The sequence below is a fragment of the Enoplosus armatus genome, chromosome 13, assembly GCF_043641665.1.
Source record: "Enoplosus armatus isolate fEnoArm2 chromosome 13, fEnoArm2.hap1, whole genome shotgun sequence".
Lineage (NCBI taxonomy): Eukaryota > Metazoa > Chordata > Actinopteri > Centrarchiformes > Enoplosidae > Enoplosus > Enoplosus armatus.
Window position 1 is genome coordinate 21,697,651 of NC_092192.1, and position 22,263 is coordinate 21,719,913.

General features: G+C 47.1%; 1 protein-coding gene across 4 annotated transcripts; it reads right to left on the reverse strand.

Moving 5' to 3' along the window:
* Positions 1-1,260: 1,260 nt before the first annotated feature.
* On the reverse strand, positions 1,261-22,025 carry mark4a (MAP/microtubule affinity-regulating kinase 4a). Of its 4 annotated transcripts, XM_070916694.1 has the most exons (18): positions 21,972-22,025; positions 19,067-19,264; positions 18,538-18,591; positions 14,362-14,410; positions 13,917-13,982; positions 10,903-10,973; positions 10,759-10,815; positions 10,064-10,300; positions 7,674-7,793; positions 7,480-7,579; positions 7,221-7,330; positions 6,153-6,339; positions 5,542-5,753; positions 4,236-4,339; positions 3,441-3,725; positions 2,429-2,511; positions 1,698-1,742; positions 1,533-1,597 (listed from the first exon to the last, which is right to left on the reverse strand). In XM_070916694.1, the coding sequence occupies exons 1-18, from the start codon at positions 22,023-22,025 to the stop codon at positions 1,533-1,535; spliced, it is 2,097 nt and encodes a 698-aa protein (XP_070772795.1). The 4 variants fall into 4 exon arrangements, with proteins under 4 accessions (XP_070772794.1, XP_070772796.1, XP_070772793.1 ...); XM_070916693.1 differs by lacking the exon at positions 2,429-2,511 and having other exon boundaries at positions 1,261-1,597; XM_070916695.1 differs by lacking the exon at positions 2,429-2,511 and having other exon boundaries at positions 1,261-1,597; positions 1,686-1,742.
* Positions 22,026-22,263: the final 238 nt, after the last annotated feature.

Consider the following 22,263-nt stretch of genomic DNA (forward strand, 5'->3'; position numbering starts at 1 on the left):
CCTGGTTAAGGGGTTCCGAGTTAGAAAGATACTCTCAGGTCTCTGCTGTCATGTTTTCAGTACAGTGCTTCTGGAGAAAAAGGTAAAAGGGATGAAACGGGGGAGGGAGGTTGGAGAAAAAAAAATCCAAAATGCTTTGACCAAGTTGTACTGACGGTGACCAGCACTGACAGACGATGAATCCACCCAACCAGAGAGCAGCATGTGCACATCTTTGCAGGCCTCTCTGTTCATTCTTCAAGACAGCCGGCATAGAAAAAGTATCCAATTGGTATGAAACTTGTATAACTTTATAATATTTAACTAAATCAGCTGTGCTTTTTCCATTTTGATAGAATCTAACATGGAGCTTGACAAAAAACGTTTGCTAACCCAGGGGTTTGTTTTCTCAATAAACATGATCTGTATTTTGAATTTCCGCTAACCCTGACCCACGCAGAGGTGACAGCTCATGTCATGACGTGGAAGACGCCACTGCCTCTGATTGGCTGTTTCAAAGGCCCCGTCAGCCCTGCTCCCACTGACCTTAATCCAGTGCAGTCGTCACTGCTGTACACGCACCGGTCAAAGCAATGCAACCCTCTGCGGCCTGCTTATCTGATCACTGAGTCGGACCATCTCAACATGTTTGCGCACGTTATTGTCCCCAGGTGACGTAAAGGCCTGCAGATGATCCCGCCATCGGTAAGGAAAAACAGAAAGAAATAAACGGTGTGCGTAAAAGGTGAAAAAGAACTCTTTTAAAAAAAAAGGAGTGGCTGGTCAATGACGTCCGGTACACAAGAGATGATCTTTTTCTGTGGTGGTGAAAGAGACAGTGGGTAAAAACAATGATCAGAGCAATAAATAACAAAAGAAAGAGTCATTATGGCTAGAGTAGCAATAAAAAATATTCAACTAGATTCCATCTGATCCAGGTCCAGTGGGTGCAGTTGCTCAGTGAAGAAGTTGGCTGAGCTGGGTGGGGTGATTGGGTGGAGGGGGGTGCTTCAGTCTGTGTGACTTACAGGTCAGATGTGCGTGTATCTGTATATGTGTGTGTGTGTGTGTGTGTGTGTGTGTGCAGGGGGGGGTTAGTCATGATAGAGACATAAGGAGAAGTCTTTTTTTTCCTCGGGTCCAGCCCCCAGCCCCTTCTCTGCTAATTTTTTTTTTCTTCAATTATTTCCACCCCCCCGCCCGCCCGCCCCTCCCTTTGCGCACACGCATCAGCACTCACTCACACAAAAACACATACTGGTACGCAAACACACCCTCCGTTCAAAGTTCAAGGTCCTTAGAGATTTGGGTGGCAATGTCCCGAAAAGCTAGCGGTGCCCCCCAGAGTCGCGTGTAGCGCACCCCGTTAGAAGTCTCGGAGGTGCCCGTGGAAAGGTGGCACACCTCGGCCTCGAAAGCCACGCGGCCCCCCGCCACGCCGTGGGTGCAGGAGAGCAGAAAGGGGCCGGCGTGGTGGACCTGGCAGCCACATCCAAGCGCCGCCTCCCGCAGAGCCAGTACCACCTCCGCAGGGTCCCGCCGCCCACCGCCTCTCAGATCCCAGCCACGTCCGACGGCCCGGGGCTCGGACGCTTTTTGATACCCAGGTAGATGGCAACTAGAGTGGGGAAGGGGGGGCAGGAAGATGTTCAGGCATTGGGACGCGGCTGCAACCACTAGTCTCATAACTGGAAAAAGAAAAGAACACGTGTACTGACCTTGTGACCGCAAATCTCCTGATTCCCTCAGATTCATTTGTGACCCTGTGGGGCAAACGGGCAGGAGTAAGAGGTGATCCACTAGAGCACAATCAGCCTCACCACCAACCCACAACTCTCAGATGAGATGGCATCCAGCAGTGAGACCAAGCAAGCATCAACAACAACAAGCACGTGATGTGCAGAACAGTGTGTCCTCACCTTACAGGAACGCCCTTTTCCTTTAGTTTTTCAGTTTTTAAAGCATGCAGATATCAATGCAGTCTGTTGACTCTTAAATCACTTCTGTGCACAGCACTAAACGTTCCCATCCCATCCATTCCTCCGAATACACGTTCGAATAAACATTCAATGACTTTCAACCGCAAAAACACAAAATGAAAACATAAAACATTATTCCTAAGGGTACACTGATGCACCGGTCTCTACTGATCCTGAAACTGAAAGTTCAAACACATAAAAAAAGTCAAATGAATCTTCCTTGATTTGCAAACCATGCTTGAAACCAAGTGTGCGGGACCTCGGTAGTATGAGGACGGTTAACACCAAGTCATGCAGACAAGCAATAATTCACAGGTGGAGGTGTAAAAAAAATAAATAAAATAAAGTAAAGTAAAAAAAAAAAATGTCAGGCAGGCTTTTACGGACTTGAGCACATTCCGGTGTGACCAGGCAGACAGATGGGGCAGCACAGGCAAGACAAGAAAGAAGCGAGAGACATGGGAACTTACTAACTGTTTTTGATCCTTGTGGAAGAGTACAACCCGAGACTGATTTGTTTGAGCCCTGGCGCTTGGACGGGTCAAGGTTGACCCTGATGCCATGACAGGGGGGAAAGCACAACCAGACAAAGGTGGGAGAAAAAGAGGGAATATGGGGTAAGAGCAGGGGGTGGGTGGGGGGTAAGAGAGAATATAATTGAATCACAGGAGAGCAAGTGGTGGAAAAGAGCGCAGCGCGGGAGCTGATTGGCAAGGATAAAAGCTGAGGTTTGATAAGATTAGACATGTGTGATTATGACGACTGAGAGGGAGAGGGGAGCAGAGGATAATCCAGGGCCACAGAAGGGCTTGCCAAAAGGCCTGGGTGATTAAAATGTTCTGATAGGCATGGATCCATACCCAGGCTGCGCTCAAGCTGAAAGGAAGAACTTCACAACAACAACAACACGACGTGATTTCATGTCACATGTTGCATTTTTTTGTTTTGTTCTTGAGTTACTGTGATTCTTCTTCTTCTTCTTCTGGAGACATATTTTTACATTTGAGCTGAGGCTCTTTAGGGCGACCTATACTCACTCACTGGAACAGCAAAACAAACCTAAGCTACCAAAAGCAAACATGTGCAAGCACCAGGGCCTAAGGTTCGATCATATCACACCAAGAAGAAGCGGGACGCGGAAATAAATGAAAAGCTCTGCTGAGTTGACAGAGGTAGGAAGGACTGCAGCAACTGATAACGCAACGTTAGCTTTATAAATTAAGATCTCGTCCAAATGATCCCCCTCTAAATAGGTTCAAAGTATAAAAACTAAACAAAACCTTCACTTTCTTGCCGGGAGTTAGATGAGAAGATTGATACCACTCATGTCTACAGGTAAATATGAGGCTACAGCCAAGAGCCTATTAGCTTAGCTTAGCATGAAGATGGCCTGGCTCTGTCACATAGCATAGTTATATCTTGTTTCTTTAATAAGATCAGTGAAGTGCTTGATTCTGATTCTGACGCGCGGTGAGCATCTACCTGCGAGTGAGTTTCGAGGTCAGCTTGGTGAAGAGGTTGGAGGTCGCCCTGGTGCGGGCGTGGGGCAGAGGACTTGCGTCGTGGTGGGACAAGGTGGGTGAAGTGGGTGGGGCTGAGTAGACCGGGGGCCCGCGGTCCCTCAGCTGTCCCCCGTGAAAGGTGCTGCGGATTGTGGAGCCTCGAGTCAGGCGGCACCGGTCTGAAGAGGAAGAGGAGGAGGCAGCTCCGGCCCCGGCAATGCTCAGCGTGGAGGGGGACGCTGCGGGCATGCGGTGGCCCAGGGAGCTGCAGAGAAGAAAGAGCCATCAGGTCCTTTTCTTTTTTATCCTTGTGAAACATCTTTTGGTTTCCTAAAATGTATATGCTTTGTTTATACCTTTTTCTTGAATGGTACGATTCATAAATGTCATTGGCTAAAAACCCTGCGAGCAAAAAGCAGCACTGTTTGAAGTATTCATATTCAATTTATTTCGGTTTAAAGCTTTCGCTCCCCAGGTTCTGGCATCAGCAACAGAATCTGGTACATCTCTATGCAACATTGGCCTTAAGCTATGTTAGCCTCTAGTGATTTACAGCTAACAAGATGGAAGAAATACGTCTTGTTTTGTCTACTTGTCTACGGATGCGTCCGTTTTGCACCTACCATTTAAAGTGAATGTATGATTTCACGCTACTGCGTTTAAAACGGATCCATATGACATGTGCCGAAGAGGCTCCAACCGACAATAGCCGGTACCTGCTCCATCTACTATCAAAAGATCTGCACTGACAAACACAAATATCTAAAAGCGGTACCTGTTGTCTTTGCCGTTCTGCAGAAGAGAGTGCCTGTCAGCGCCCGATCGGTCTGTGCACACGTACGTGTTCCGGCGTGTCATGGCGCTTCCAGGGATGTTATTCTACAAAGAGGGGAGGCAGACACATTACACATTATTACAGTGTCACATTCAGTACCTGGATCCATTTATTTAACAAAAATATAATACAATAAGTGTATTTACGCAGGAAATTGTTAGAAGCTGTCTTGACTCATTTTCTGTGTAACATTTTTTCCTACTGCGATATACTCCTCATGTATACGTTAGGCTGCTCACAAAATATACAAAATAACATAACATTGTAATCATGTACCTGCATTAATCAAATTGTAAAGCCAACACCACCTCCAAAAAAAATAAACACTGAGTAACTGTTGATGAAATGAATAATGGGAGCAGAACTGGAGGTTTTAAACAGTCAGATGAAGTGTCCGTGATGAAACATGAGAACGCTATTGAGGGGAGAAAAAAAAGGGCTGTAATAGCTCACCGAGCCATCATTTAAAAATGGAGGGTTGTGCATGCGATGGGAGGAAGTCTGGATGAAAACAAAGTATCTATGAGCTCAAATGCGAAAGCTCATTTCAAAAATCTGGAAAAAAAAAAAAAGCACTTTTGAGACCACCTCTAACTTCAGCTCTTCAGTTTCCCTTTTACTGTCAAGCTGCGTACAGTGCCAGTCTTTAACAACGGATCACGAGGTAAAAACAGCAGCTGTGTAACATCAGTCAAACCTCATCCTGCGCTGACCAACTGATCCGGTGGGAAACTGATGGAACGTGAATGTCTGATCATTGAACTTCAAACTATCCACAGCTTCTGTGTTTTGATACTTTGATTCCGAGCTCAGCTCTTAAGTTAGAGGCAGCACCTTCTAAATGGATTCATGGACACTGACCCTCGATGGACATCAGAGACCCCGATGTCACTGTGGCGAGGGGGATGAGCTCAGCTGGCGTCCGGTGACATGTTGGTGGGGGGAAAAAGCTAATCTCCAATCAAAGAACATATTCATATTTGTTTACATGCCCACTAACTAGTGCACTTATACCGACTGTGTTGCACTGTCCTTTTGTAAAACTATTTCACAGCCTTCTGCTTAAATATATCAAGGTTATTTGTTATTTGATGTTTGTGCCGTCCAAAGCTCCTCAGCTACGTTGTTTCAAAGCTCAGGGGCCCCCGGTGACCCTGGGCCGCTTTAGTCTAATGCCTCCAGAACATCGCTTGCGATTCGCAGTCTCCTCCCCCCCCCTGCTTGGAGGAGGAGGTCCGTCACTTACCGTGGTGGCAGTCATGTCTTTGCGGCGGTCTGGGATCTCAGACTTGTTTGGGTTGTTGGCACTGCTGACCATCGGGCTGGAGGGGGGGAGGCTGTGGCTCCCCATCACGCTGCAACTGGCCTTACGCGAAGGCATCCGCCCCTCCCGCAGCTCACGGTCGCCCGTGCTGGTCGGGCTCCGTTTGGGGTGCATGACGGGCATGGAGGGCCCGCCTTTGTTGTGGAGGACAGCAGAGCAGAGACACACAGAGACTCATATAAAGAATATTCTGTATATACGGGGGGGGGGGGGGTTATGCAAGACAGAACCCAGCCATAGAGCCAGCCCCGTTATAAACAACCATCCAAAAAGAGCACTTCTCCCAATTATGAATATAGTTCATATCATCCAGGATAAAAGTGCACGTTACCATGTTTTCTTGTTAGTTTAAACTCCATATTGCACATTACCGCTAGTTACGTTTTTCACAACAACTCACGAGAGCAGTGTCTCTCCTCGGGTGTCCATTATCAGTCGAATTAAATAGCAGACTCCCTTATTTATGTGAAGGTTTCTTGAAAGCGTGGCTCAGGCGGAGATAAAACAACGAGGAGGTCAGAGAAGAGACTCACAGAAGTCGCTGTGTCGCCGCTGCCTGTGGTAGGTGGAGGCACTGCGCTGGGTCTTGCTGTGTGAGGAGGAGGTGGAGGAGGAAGAGGAGCCGGTGGCTGAGGAGTGCTTGTTGGTCCCGTTGGTGATGGGGCTGGGTCGTACCCTCGCCAGGGATAGGCTGCTAGCCGTGCGAGCCTCGCTGGCCTCCTGTAACGTCACAGCGATAGAGAGGTGTCAGAGATGCTGTACCCCCCCAACATATTCCTGCACTTGACCGACCCCTTCACCCAAACTCCCTTCCATCCACCCCCAAGGTGGGTAAATGTAATATATTGAAACATTTTATCGTAGATTATACACCACCAGATACATTTTAGACATGGTTAAGTTCAAGTTAGAATCATCATTTAACAGCATCACTTGTGGGGAGCAGGGTAAGAGAGATTCAGTCACTTTTACCAACCTGCCCCCAAAAATATAGAACAGAGGGGCATCTGACATGCCTCTTGACTGACATGCCAAGGATTACAATGATCCTTTTCATGGGGTCACTGCACACATTTAAATAAAACGTGACATAATCAAATTGTGTGAAGACGGCGTGATATTTTCCACTATCCTCTTCCACTTTGTTGACACGGACGAACTCCACGTCTGTACAATCATAGCCAAAGCGATTTGAGAGCAATTGAACTATTCGTCATAATATAAGGGCTTCGTCTCTTTGCTGTTTTTTGTAATTCATTAAAAACATTTTGGTGGAGTGTCACAGGAGACCCCAGCAGCTGAAGATGTAGAAAGAAAGACTGGAGATACACGCCGCCAATGTGTCGCGTTTGTTTTAAGACCACATTAAAAAACACACGAGTTGGGTTTATTTTATTATATAAACTTTGGAGCGAGGTATTATTTGGCACCGGTACAGAAAAAAAGGTGAAATGACACAACCGATATGTAATTTTGTATGTACAATTGGTGATCAAAGACGAGGCCTACCTGGTATTTCATTCGTTGCCAGTTTCTCTGGTTAGCACGCCAGCTAAACACTTCACATGCACAGACAAACATTGGGTAGACATTTCACTCACGTCGCCTTTGCGGCCCAGCAGCAAGTAGGTGGCGGTGACCTCGTTGTATTTCTGATTGAGCAGGGAGTCCTTGATTTCCTCGGGGGTGAAGCCCATCCCGACCATCACCTCTGAGGAGCACAAGCAACCGAATACGAGAGGTAAGGGAAAAGACAGCGATATACAACAGCTCGCATCTTGACTACATCGGCCAGGTTTGTTATGGTGAGGAACTCTTAGTAGACTCTTTGAACCAGAACGGCGCCCCCCGCTGACTCACCTATGCGAGCTGGATCACTGTAGTCTTCAACAGGTTCTATATGGGGCTTCAGGTCGTCCCCATCGTACCCTGAATTTATCCACTTGTCCTTCATGACTTGCTGCAACGACGGGAACACACAACAAAAAAAAAAGTCAGTCACATTTGAATCTCACGTGAGGTTAAGCTGCGTCTTACGTGAGGTGTGTTCCCACCTCCAGGGTGCAGCGCTTGGCAGGGTTGAGCACCAGAAATCGGCGAAGGATCCCCTCACAGTCTGTGGACATGTAGAAGGGCACGCGGTACTTTCCCCTCAGCACGCGCTCCCTCAGCTCCTGTTGGCAACATCCACACAGAAACACCTCAAATGAGCCAAACGCGCACCAGGAGTCAGCTGCAAAACCATAGTTCAGAACTCGAACATGAGGCATTGGTTCATAACGCTCCTTTCTTTTGCTTTTGCCTTCATTTGATAGTGATAGCAGAGGCAGGGACAGGACGACACGTCACAAAAACCCTCCAAATACCAACCGCGAACGTTGCGGTTATATGGCACGCATCTTTAGCCACTTGGCCACTGGACGCCCCGGCCTGTAAGCCACGAGGTGCCAAGAGAAGGAGCTACTTTATGCATTAGGCACTACGACAGTGGCAGCACTACCCATCACGACACACCGTGCAAATCATTTGCCCCCGCTCACAATCATCCCTTTGGTAGTGATGAAGGTTTGGTCTGAAGTAAGATGAGACCAGTCTGGTGTGATGGCGTCGGCTGCAGAAAAACTTAAAATCCCCAGGTCCCTCACTGCAGGCGGTGTGTGCTGGGGTGCGGTCGGATATGAGAGGGGTTAAATACACATATGTCTCCACCCTCTGGTGGAGCTCTAGGGGGGCATTTGTTGCCATCTGCTGGATTTTGGATAAAAATACTATTTTTAGTTTTGTTTTTTTTAGCAGCAGGTTCCACTACAGGGTACAATAACATTACAGCAGACAAGGAAAGAGAAGACAGAGTAATGCTTTCCCACTACTGTTTATCAGTGGGGGTGACATATGGAATAGAAATGAAATGGTCAATATTAGGTACTATGAGCATCGGTTACGTATCTCAGGATATTCAAACGGCAACCGACTTATTCTACACACATAAAGTAAGCGTATGTAGTGTACGATTTCATTTAAATACACAGAATATTAATAAATGTCTCCGGTAATCACGTAAACACACAGAAACCAGCGTTTCTGATCACAACACCTGGCTGATTTGGACTTGACCACAGGGCACAAGGACCAACAGAAATCCAACCCCAAGAAAATGAACTCTCTTAACCATTAACATTCAAACAAAGATTACATCATTAGGGTAACAACCAAACAAACCAGACTCTGGCTTAAATCCCTGGCTGTGCACACGCACAAACTGGAACTAATACATTATGCAGTAGATTAAATGACACACACACACTTAAATGCTAAAGGGATTTTCTGAGTTACATTTCTTTTTTTTTTAAATAATTCAGAACGCTGCAATCTACAACTCTGTCTGTGCGATCAATACTTCACATGGAAGTTAGCAAGTTTCATCCCAGCATTACAATATGGCCTACAAAATGCTATGACTACCTTTCTTGTAGAGCTTGACTGATAAATCAGCTGCACTGGCTCACTGGCTTATTGCAGATGTACTGTATCGGCAAAATATATCAGCTGATAACAAAAAACAGCAATATCAGTCGGCTGTACTTTCTTTCTTCCAAATGTCTTTTTTTAACCACAGTTCAGAGCCAACTTTTTATAGGAAAAAAAAAAAAAGATGTATTCAAGCAGTATTTTCTCAGCTGAACTATAAACTGTGAATTATCTAGTCTGTGAACATCATAAATATACATTTTAATTTTTTTTCAGAAGATCACTGGAAAAGGAGGAAGAGAAGGAAGACTGGGAGACAGAGAGAGAGAGAGAGAGAGGTCCTGGACCACATTCAAAACCAGGATGCCACGTCTACACGTCACACACCGAGCCACCACTGAGAGTGAGGCTTTATCCAACTACCCCCGAAGGGCAGGACAGCCCATCATCCACTGTTACTGTAACCTGAACGCATCGCATAATCTCAGATAACATTTAAAGCAAACCGCTCGGCCACAACATGATGCTCAATAAAGGAACACTTTAAACGACATGGGTTTCATACAGCACGACAGAACGGGCACAGAATACCATGGGGGGGGGGGGGGGGTTATATATGGCCATCTTATAATGCAAGAATGAAAAAATATAGCAAAGCAGCAACACATATTACATGTTACTGTTACAATGTTCCGCTTTCTAGGCCTATTTTGTTGGGGGTTTTTTACTCGAGATGTAGAAAACTGCCAACTAACTCAGACGAGACAAGTTAAGGAAAAGTGGGAATGCTGAAAAGGGACATTACAGCCTTTATCACAAACTTTTTTTTTTTCATGGAAAGATTTTTTTTTTTAAGCTTGACTTGACTAAATCAGGTGGTTGTTGGAAACTATGCACTTCAACGTAAACCCGTCCCTTTTTCCATCACCCCCTCTCAGTGAACCCAGACAGACAGTCCCTCCTCCTGCCCACTTGCCTTCAGGTTCTGCCCGTCAAAGGGCAGCGAGCCGCTGACCAGCGTGTAGAGGATGACTCCGAGGCTCCAGACGTCCACCTCGGGCCCGTCATACTTCTTGCCCTGGAAAAGCTCGGGAGCAGCGTAGGGCGGCGAGCCACAGAACGTGTCCAGCTTGTTGCCCAGCGTGAACTCGTTGCTGAAGCCGAAGTCGGCGATCTTGATGTTGGCGTCGGCATCCAGCAGAAGGTTCTCCGCCTGAGTCATACATACATTGATGCAGGGGAGGGAGGAGGAGGAGGAGGAGGCAGGGAGGGGCGTAGAAAAGGGACATATACAGAGAACAACACGTTGGGGGAGGGAAGGGGGGAGCAGTGGAGAAATTAGTTGGGTGGGGGAGGAGATTTGGCGCTTGCGTGTTGTCCAACAACATAGATACTGGACATGACTCACGCTGTATACATGTCAAAGCGTGTGTTCAGGAATGTAATAATCTATGAGAGCAGGAGCATCTCAGACTCTCCACTCATCAGTGCTTTACTGTGCGATTAAGATGCGAAAGGGCCTTTTTCACAGACACAGATTAAGACTAGTCCCAGATTAGAACTTTCTGTTCAGTGTAATCTGTCAGTGAAAAGAAATGTCCCAGTCTCGGACTAGCCTCAATCCGCCCGTCTCTGAAAGCAGCCCAAAACATCTCTCCCCAGCCTTCTCACCTTCAAATCTCGGTGGACGATGTTCTTCGTGTGGCAGTAGTGGACAGCGGAAACAATCTGTGAACGCGAGCAGACAAGACAACTGAAGCTGAAGTGCCGACAATTACGTGCGTTGCGTCAGCACAATGTGAGAGGGGTCCCTACCTGTCGGAATTTGGCTCTGGCTTCAACCTCCTTCATTCTGCCGTGAGACACGAGGTAGTCAAACACTTCACCTGCGAGAAACGGACCAGTCAGGTCACAAAGCCAGAAGCACCACAGCCACGCTGTTATTTCGTTACACGCCGCTGATACACACAATCAATTTCAATCGCATCACTTTCGGGTTATTAATATTCATGAGGCTCAAGTGCTGTCAAGGCGTCAACTTCAACTTCACTGTCCTCGAGGGGGGAAATTGTGAAATCTCGGAGCCACGTGGAACACGGAATGCGCGCAAGCCTTAAAAGGAATAGTTTGGTTTATTCGCTTTCTTGCCAAGAGTGAGACGAGAGGATCGATAGACACCTGTCCATTCAATATGAGGCTGCAGCTGATTAGCTTACCTTAGCATGAAGACCCGTCTCCTCCGATTGCGTTACTGTTACACTACGTTTTGATAATGAGCACCACAATTATCACTTGTGACGGCAGCCTACGTTCAGCAAAAGTTACATAGGCTGTATTCGGAATTGGGACACGGGAGGCGAGGTAGACTGGAGATTTTACAGAATCAGTACGACATCTGGGTGCTTTTGACATACTGCATACTACATGCTATGTTTTTGCCAAACCAGTACGTACTGCTAGTGTAGCAGGCGGTATTCGAATACAGCTAGTGTCTCACTTTCATTCGTACAAAAACACTTTACCGCGTTTATGCTAAGGTAAGCTAACCACAAGAGCGACATCAATCTTCTCATCTAAATCTCACCAAGAAAGGGAGTAAGCGTATTTCGAAATAATAATGATAAATAAACATATCATATAAATATATACTGCAAAACAAAACACACTGCTCACATAAAACAATATCAATCAACAGTATAACATAAAACCTCGAGTACATCTAGCCATCATCATCCAGAAGCAGAAGAAGAAGAAGAAGAAGAAGAAGAAGGCCTAAGGGACTGTATGAAAATTAGTGAAGTGAAGTGGGTGGGGTTACATTTTCTATTTCATTGTATGAAAAAAGAAAGTCCTTCTCCAATGTTATTGATATAGCTCAGGGAAAATGAAAAATGTATAAATCTAGGGCATGAAACAGATTCTCTCCCCAAAATATTTTGACTACACTCCCCTCAGTAAAAATACATATCCGCGTTCCTTTCCTGACGCCCGCAATATATTTTTCTACGGTCCCTTAACACCATTATGTTCGAGTAGCTTCTAGGTTTTGGATTAACAGAGCGGACCGTTATTGGATATCATATAAGGCACAATCAGATATAGTGCACATAAAGCACCACAGCTCGCTCTGCCTCCTCATGGTCTTTATATCCCCGGCTTTAAGTAACACGGGCTTGAAAGAAAGCCACGTTTGAAACCGTGTCTGTGACATTCTCCAAGGTCACAGCGAACAAACGATACGGTTTGGGCCAGAGCACGGAAAGAAAGGGATTGGTGACAAGAAACGGACACAAATAGAAACATAAGAGAGACCAATGGAAGCAAAAAAGAAAGGGGGGGCTGCATTAGATGCAATGCGCTGGCACTACTCCTGAAATTGCGTTTAAAGTCAGTTTAAACGGCAGCACCGCGGCGGCTCAGTTATTTATGTTGTGGTTCCGTACTCTGTTAGCTCTGAATGTAGAACCATGCAACACCGCAGTCATCTTATGGTGACCACATGGTCCCGCTATCTCAGAGCGGCTGAACATCACGTGTTTGGACGGGTGAAGAGTAAAACAATTATCTGGTGAAAGCACAGAGGCAGAGAGCTCCTGAAATACAGAGCAATTCATTCGATTTCACTTGAAACGCTCCGGTTTTTTTTTGTTTAAAACTGTGGAAAAAGACAATGAAAAAGGCGAAATAACAATTCAACTTGTGTCCACTTCATTTTGACTTGTTAAAATATATGTCTGGAGAAAGTTATGTCAGGAAAATAAAAGTATTCCATTAAACACGTGATTTTAGGCACTATTTACCTACTATAACTATTATAGAAGATGAAACCATGCGTTGAAGTCAGTGAAATTCAATTGACTCTCGTTTTTCACATTTTGGTAACAGTATTTTGCAACATTAACATTACAAACCGTCCCTTCTGTTCATTTCACAAACTATATTAGGGACTAAAGCTGTAGATCTTAAAGGAAGACTTCGACGTTTTTTGACAAATGGGATTATTTGCTTTCTTGCTGAGAGTTATGCGATCGGACGGATACCACTCTCGCGTCTGCACTGTAAATATAAAGCGACAGCCGGCACACGTTTAGCTCGGCTTTGCATGAAGACTGGATAGGTAATAAAAACGCCTACCAGCACCTCTACAGCTTTTAATCTGTAGAAAAACCAAAAGTGTTAACATGACATATTCAGATTTTACTGGAGGTTGGGGGCTATGACTATATCTTGGCAAGGCGCAGCGGCATCCTGGAATCCCTGCTAATTGCCTTGCAACCTCATGACCGTGAAGGCGGATTATTTAACCTTTGGACAGGGCCTGTTAAATATGGCATTAGCATTTGATGTTATTTATTACATACGTATATATTTATGCCTGCACTGGCTATCCCTTGAATAATCAGTTTTGTTTGTACATAAAAAAAACATAAATAAAAAAAAAAAAAGCTTTGGACAGAGCCAGACGAGCCGTCTCCCCCTGCCTCCAATTGTTTCTGCTATGCTAAGCTAAGCTAACCGTCTCCTGGCCCCGGCATCTCAGCACATTGTGCATACAGATACGCGAGTGGTGTCGATCTTCTCATCTAACTCTCGGCAAAAAAAAAAAAAGCAAATTAGCGTATTTTCCAAAACATCCATTAAATCCATTAAACTGAAAAACCCTCAAAACGTGTCCGTGTTTTTGCAATTTCACCCTCAGCCTCCGTGTGCCACCGAGGGAAACACCAAAGGAATTTCCTGTTGGAGCTGAATTTAAAAGATGCACTTTCACCACATCTGTAAACCTTCTGCATCATTTGTACTTGTACACGACGGCCGATGTTACCCACCTCCACTGGCGTACTCCATGATTAGGTAAAGGGTCTTATCAGTCTCAATCACCTCAAACAGCTGCACTGTAGCACAAAACAGAACCAGATTAAAATCAAATATACATATGTATATATATATATATATATATATATATATATATATATATATATATATAGAAGCTATACAAACAAATCCTGCTCACATTATAAATAGTAGCACAGCCGTCTGCCTGTCTGTCTTAATACCAAGGAACCCGCTGCTGCTAATGCTGTGGGGGGGTTTTGATCCATATGGCATTTCAGCTTTAGAAAATCCAACCTCGTGACCTCTATATGAGGCCTGAGACGTCGCTCGCTGCAGTTCGGCCGGTGAATGCTCTGAGCTCATTTCAAAACATAATATTTCCGTCTGGTCACATGGAAGCAAAACACACACATGCGTAGACGCACGCCCCACACTTACCTATGTTGGGGTGATTTAAGCCTTTCATTATTCGTACCTCCCGAAAGAGCTGGGAAGGAAAAAAACAGAATTTTAAAGTCTTGGTAGTGTTAGACATAAATAAATCTTGTGTTGCAGCCACTGCCTTTTGAGTTTAACATCGTCTCTCCACGTTGCCATACATCTGAGACCCATGCAGAGGTGGGATTTCTCAGCCTGTTCTGGCCCGTGACCCTGTCTTTAGGTCCCAGGAGAGCAGTCAGTGTGTCAGATGTGAATTCTGGGACCTAAAAAAGACAGGTGTGACGATGAGTATGGCAATGATTCTTTGTCTTTTTTAAGTTAAAATGACCCGCTCGTAAACATACAACAAGATGCACACGTCTCCATCATTTCCACAGTTCTGTCTGAGAAACAAAAGCCCACCGAATCTCAGATGTGGATCATCACCGAAACCATCATCAAAACGTTTTGAGGCCACGAACCAATGTGTCCGCTCAATTCACCCGAGATTTGAAGATGTCAAACTCAACTGGATGGTGCAAGTTAAGACTCATTCTCTTTATTGCCAATGCTGACAAATCAAGCCTTTAAATTGGTTAGAAATTGTACTTTGTTGTCTAAATGCCCCTGCAGAAGAATTTCAATTGCAGTGCAGAATCGGACATCCAAGCAGCTCTTCTCTGTGGTGCCAAACGTGAGGCGGACTCAGTGATTTACTGGACTGCTACTACTATTACCCTAAAATCTCTCCTATCAGCAGGTTTCAACTTGTACTGGGTCCCTTCAGCTGTCACTGAGAAATTTCTGGAGTTCAGGAGAAGGTTTAACGTACTGTAACCATAATTATTGACATATAAAAAAGGGGAAGTCTTCTCCAGGGGGGAGCTGTGTGAAATCTGACAGATATCTTCAGGTCACGCCACTTGGGGAGACAGTTGGGGCTGAAAACTACCAAGTTTGAAAATGAACAAAAGTCTGGGGGTGTGTGAGCTTACCGGACCTCTGTCGCCCAGCTCCTCATCTGAGCCTGAGGCTGCAGGCTACGTTAGCCCGCGACTAGCAAAACACACCTGAATCTCTGACTGAACTGTCGGCCAGCGAGTTGCATTGTGGTTAATGTAGACGCTGTGTTTTTTTTGTGTCCATTGTGAGCCTGACAATGTTCTAGGAGTGCAAAGCTAAAATCAGCGGAGTACTCTTGCACCACTTGAAGGCTGGTGAAGGGAGTGTAAAGGCTACAGCGAATGGCTTATCATACAGTCTTTATAGCACACTAATGTGCAGTCAATTCTGCTGCTGAGCTCAAAGTAAGAACCCCTGAGAGATCGGGGGTGGGACCGGTTGACACATTTGTACTTTTTGTCCTAAAAATAACAGTCCACTTTCTGCCTCTGATGCTCGTCCAAATGAGACTTTGCGAGGGTGACAACCACGGACAAAACCTCCTCACCATTATGAAAACGGCGACACGCGAACGGGGGCCCACGCGCGACGCGTGATGAATCTGCAGCCAGAAACAGACCAACTTCTCCTCTCTGTCGGAGCGCTGCTCGCTGCGTGTGATACGGCTACTGATGGAGATATATTTGTACACTTTGTCAGAGCAGAGCAGGGGATTAAATTTGAGCCAGCTCCCCCCCTGGTTTCACGTATATAGCAGTACACTCCCTCGACAAAAAAGGCCATCGCTGAAAAAAACAGTGGCTCTCCTCCACGTCGTCAACTCCAACTGGGGGGAAAAAAACAAACAAACAAAAAAAAACGATGGTGCGATAAGCTTTTCTATCCTCTTTTCTCAATCCTCCCCCTCTCCTATTTTCTGATGTGTCTCCCTCCATTCCCTCCTCCTTCATTCAGTTCCTCTCGCAGTCTTCTCCTCTAGCAGTGCCCCCAACGTCACTGTTGCCATAGCGACCCAGGTATTAAGACCGGTTTCTCCAGCTGTGCTGGAGGGAATCTTGGGATGTGTAGTGCAGAAGCGTCTCCATCATCCAGGCGTCCCATTAATTCCCTGCCCGTCACGGGGCAGGGCTGAGCGGTCAGATCTGTCAAAACAATAAACAATCCCCCGGCAACATGTTCGACCCCGGTCATCGTTAATGACCGCAAATAAATAGCGAGGCTACGATAGAGCCGACAAGGATGGACACACATGCTCTGTGGCAACAAGGCCCCCCGTCTTTGATTCAAAATCTAGCGGATGGAAACAAATTGTATTGAAATGTACGTTTCAGCTTGAGCGTGTTGACTAAAGGTGACCGAATCTTATTCCTAGCTGACACATGTTTTGTTTTCAGGTGTCCCCATCAGAGAGGCCAGTATAAAGATCCTCTCCTGTAATCTATTTCCGTGTATTAGAAATCCTTGAGGTTTGATTTTCTCATCTGGGATTTCACTTGCCTCTTCCTTCATCCCTTCCTTCCTCCCCCTCTTTTACCCTGTACAATACATCTCCCTCTTTCCTTCTCCCCTCTACATACATTACCGTCCAGATTATGCTAATACGGGCTCTTTCATGTCTTCAGTACTAAGGATTTTCTCTAGCCCACGGGTATGTAAAGAAGAAGCCCGCTATCATCACCGGCCAATTCTCTCCAATCAGCGGCCAATCCTTCGCCTCGCTCCTCGCTCCTGTCCTAAATGTTGCACCATTGTCTCTCACGGCAGCCGGTCCGGCCCGAGCAAAGCACCAGATGGGATAACATGCAAGTTGGGATTACGGCTCCTGCAAAGCATCTAATATTCCAGCCAGGTAAGGTACAGAAAATCCATTTTCTGTCATGATAGAAGCACCGGGAATATGATGAGTTCAAGTATCTGGATTACAGGAAGCCAGCAATCAAAAAGGCAACTGGCGGCTATGGGAAGTTGCATTTATGTAGTAAAGCCTTGATGAGACTGTGACAACCCAAGGTCACTGCCATTGTTGCACTGTAAGTACACAGATTGAGGAAAAGATTATTTACAACAACAAAAAAAAACGAAGAAAAATACATATAATCAAAGGATTATCTATTTATTCTGGGTAAATCTTCTTGGACATTTTTACAATGTTGTTACCAGTAAAGTGAAAGACAGTGAACCATTCTGGGCCACAACATCTCCAGTAGGATGTACGACTCAACTAAGGGAAGCCCAGAAATCCAGCGATGGCCCTTCTACATCTCAACACTCGTCTTTTTGAATGTACGCAGCAAGACACAATTATTTCAACCCCCGATATGATCCTTCTGGTCTGTTCACTTACAGGCAGAGGAGCTCTTGCAGGCCTGGGGAGGGAGGGAGGGGCTTGTGGCTAAACAAGGGAAGCGCTTTGGCCCGTATGTGCATACCACGCATGACCAAAAGGCCTTCATGTCAGCCATACTGTCTCTATATACGGCATCTACCGTTTCCTACAGCTCCTGAATCTGAGTCAAGTGTGCGCATCTGTGCCGCGCTGAGGTTGCCCTTGATGGCTGGCGAAACCAAAGCGTCCACCGCTCCGCTCTCTGACCTTCATGCACAACAGACCTCGAGTGTCCACCATTCAGGCTCAACATGCTGACCAGCGAGGGGCACACACTCAAGCTTTTTCGAAAAACAGACACCTCTCACAATCAAATGGCCGCCAAAACCCAACATCACCGACCACAACAGCAGCTACAAAAGCATTGCGGTGTTCTTTTGTCATCCACAGCTACGTGTGTTCCGGGAAGGCAAATTAAGAACACAAACACACACACAAAAAAAAAAAAAAAAAAGGGACTGGGTTGGGTGACCGCGGCTTCTGAGATGAGTCACCCCCCTCTCAGGGCAGTGATTAGCCCAGAGAGAGACGAGAGATGATCTCTGGAGCAGAGGTCTCCTCTCGCTCCCATCCAGTCCAGCACCTGCCAAACAGCATCACATCCCACGAGCCCTCCCTCCATCAGCTGCTCTCTCGCTCCTGCCCCCTCTGAGGAGGGAAACAGCTGAGGATAAACCTGAACCTCTCCCCAAAGTCCCCAACGGCACATTGGTATTTTGTTGAATTACATCAATGTGGCCAAATCGTCCACATTTCTGATGCGTGGCTGCTGCTCAGGAAGGCAGGCGAGTGTTAAGAGAGTGTAGCATGTGTTTTTGTTTTTGTACCCGGGGACATGATGCACATACTCCTCAATGAACAATCCATCAGTAGAAAGCGGGGGGGGGGGGGGGGGAAACACTCACCTTTTGTAGGCTGGTTGGGTTCAACTGAGTTTTGTCAATGATTTTTATTGCAACCTGGAAGAGACATCGAGAAGGTTTTGATGAAGAAAAGCAAACCATTGGAACTAGCCTCCATACATCTGATGTCATTAACACGGCTGTCTACCTCATTTGGCAGCATAGTAACAACATATAAACCTTACTATAAAGTGGCACCCATTTATGCAGTCATTGCGTATTCCGTGTTTAAATCTTGTCATTAAAGTAACTGAACGATGGATTGAAATCCCTGCCGTATGTTATTTCCCTCAAAAAAAAAAACAGCAATGTATATTAGTTGAGACTCAATTAGGAGGTAACATAAGAGGATATGATTTAAGAAGATATAAAATATGTTGAAAAATATAAATCCTGGACCGAATCCCAGCAACAATCGGCTGTTGCCTTTCTGCGCCCCGCAGACGTCTGCTTCTCTTAATCACCCATCATCTACCCGTCCACCTCCTTCTTCCCTCCCGCCACCCTGGACCCACGCTGCCCTGCGTCTCACCTCCTTGCCCGTCAGGATGTGGCGGGCCAGCTTGACCTTGGCAAAGTTTCCCTTGCCGATGGTCTTGAGCAGTCGGTAGTTGCCGATGTGCGGCTGCTCGTCGGAGCAGGAGGCGATGGAGTTCCTGCACCGGGCGCCCAGCGAGCGGCTGGACTGGCTGGTGGCCTTGTCTGAGCGGCTGGCCCCCAGTGACACATGCTGGAAGAAAATGGGAGGGGGGTTAAAGAGAGAGAGAGGGTGGGTCACTCACTGTAGCAGCAGCAGCAGTAGGCTGGCAGAGGACCTCCAGGACTGCCTGTGCCCGTGGAGCACTGATGGTCTCCAGAGGCAAAATGATCTGGGTGAGCCCCCTCCGTCTCTGCGAACTGGCTATGAACTTTGCTCACCACAGAACATGGAGACAATATGCTGTTTTTAGGCAGCAACTATACTGTTTGAAGGCAAAAGGTCCGGGGGAACTCCCCAGTCACGCTGTGTCATCGCTCACACTGACTATCTGCTGTATTTGTGCAAGTCACTGAGCGGCTATTTGTTTCACTCCATCAGATAAACTGCACGGGTACGCGTACAATGAGCAGCCCAGCTTTGCATACGATCACCTGACTGATCTGCCACATCGCTAGAACCAGTCCACCTGATGTTTTGCTTCATGAACACAAGAGGAGCGATGCTGAGCGGAGCTACGTGCGAATACATGGCCCTCGTCTCCGGGCTGACACCTGTTGTCCAGCACACGAACGCGTTGTTCTCACTTTGGGTTCGTCTTGTTTCGCGGTCTCCTGATTGGAGGAGCTCATCAGGTGACAGGACAAAGGAGTATAAAAGTGATACTTTCTCTGCAGTCTGAGGCAGCCCTGAAGCGTTCGCAGCCATAAAAAAAAAAAAACCCAGTTAGCTGCTGCATGTCACCACCTTGATTCTGGACCCCGGCGCTTCAGAGCGTTGTTGTGCGGCGACGAACGAGTCCAAAGCTTGAGTCACAGATACATTTTCCAGCCAGGAAGCAGAGCAGAAGAGAAAAGGAGGACAACAATGTGCATTTACACTAACAAAGCTGGATGTATTACAGTATGAAGCAGCTTCTTGTCATGTGACAAACCAAGCAAAGACACAGAGGAGGAAAGACAGAGAATAGATGGAGAGGGGGGGGGGGGGGGGGGGGACAAAAGGCAACACCAGGAGATAGAGAAACCAGGATATCAGGACAGAGGGGGTGGGGGTGGGGGGGGGAGACACAGAGAGGGGGGTAAATAGTGAAGAGAGGAATATGGGAGGAAAGAGTAAAAAAAGGGAGCAGATGTCGGCACAGTGGTCTCTGGCCAGTCCCAGGCCCTGAGGCATCACACTTCCATCCCCCCCCAGCATGCCATCTTGCTCTCATCTTCACACACACACACACACACACACACACACACAAACACAACCACGCACCCTTAAGCCCCACCTCCAGACACTCCATCCTTACCACACTTCCATTCCTGTTCTCACGCCCCATTCTCACGCCCCACCTGGAGCCAATTTGGACCCTCTCCCTACAACCTAGCCCCCCCCTCCTCCCCCTCCCCCTCCCCCTCCTCTAGGAAGAGATGAGTCCCGACCGACAGCACTGGAGGCAAGCACAGCGCACAGCAGAGGACTACATTAATGTAGTCCAGACTGTAAAGGCGCACAACACCCAAACCAAGCATCACCTGTGTGCCCCCCCCCCCCCCCCCCCCCCCCCCTCCCCCGGGTCAATCCACTCATCTGTCATCATCACTTAATTGCGGAGCGACGACAGCAGATCGAGATCCACTCTAATGGAAGGGCCGGATCTGCATTCATAATCAATCATGCACCTCGTAAACTCACACACTTCCAGTTACACACACACACACACACACACACACACACATATCTATCTACTGGCTTAACCATCCCTCTGTGCTGAGAGATCTGCTAACAAACAGATGGGGGTGGGGGGGGTGGTGGTGGTGGTGCCAGAAGTGTTTAGGGGCAGAGAGATGACATAATGCAATGTCAATCAGTCATGTCACCATTTTGACGTACATGAATGAGGAGTGTAGACAGACAGACAGACAGAGACAGACAGACAGGCAGATAGGCGGTCTGTCTCACATGAATAAACCCCCCTTTGCCTCTCTCTCTCTCTGTGCAGCAGGCCGCCACTGTTCCCCCACTGTACTGGATGTATGGCGCTGTCTGACACCCACTGGCTGTGGGGTTGGGCGCTTCGTAGGCTGCGCAGCAACGGACTGCACATCATTTTACGCAGTAATCCCCCCCTCGCTTCGTACGAACAACCCAGATATTCTCCATACATTTATTTTGGCCTCCTGTGCTCTCTCTCTCTCTCTCTCTCTCTCTCTCTCGTCCCACCCATCTAATTTCTGGGGGAATACACGCACACACACACACACACACACACACACACACACAGTGGGAGAGAGAGGCAGCAGCAGGAGTATTATGTGACATCACTATCTCTCCACAGCCTTATAATAAGAGGTGACGGCTGGTTTTCAGGCTTTCTGCGCATCTCCACTGAGTGTTATCGTATGCGGATGGACTCATTCCGGGGCTGTTTGCCTGCCATCAGCTCTTTCCCTGCGCAGACACTCAAGGTTAGCCCATTTTGAAAGAGCCCTGTTCTGCTAAAACATCCATCCCGCATCACCTCCAGAGTCCTTCCACCTTATGAGGAGGAGGAGGAGGAGGAGGGGAGGGGGGGGGGGGGGATAGCACCATCTATGACCCCCATCTACACTGTGAATAAACCCAGAGCATGCCAAAGGCCACACAAATGAGATCTATTTTTTGTTTGTTCTTCTTCTTAATTGAAGGGATGCACGGTTGATCTCCCGCATGCACGCAAACAGAGGCTGTAGGCTGTCATTGCACTTACATGGTCTCCGGTACTCCTGTCGTTTCCAGACGGTAATGCAGATCGAGAGGACATGTTTTCTTTCTCCCTCCTTTTCTTTTTTTTTTCTTTTTTTATTCCCTGAGTAAGAATCACGGTGTGTCCGCGCGGCGATGATATTCACGGGCTCCACAGACAGAAGAACATCCGCAGACGCGACCCACCGTCCGGAATCAATCCGCCTCTTCTCCAACCGGCCGAGCCGCGGTCGAGAGCAGACCTCTGCCTATCATGGCAGCAATGGATATCTGGAGTGGTGGTGGTGGTGGTGGTG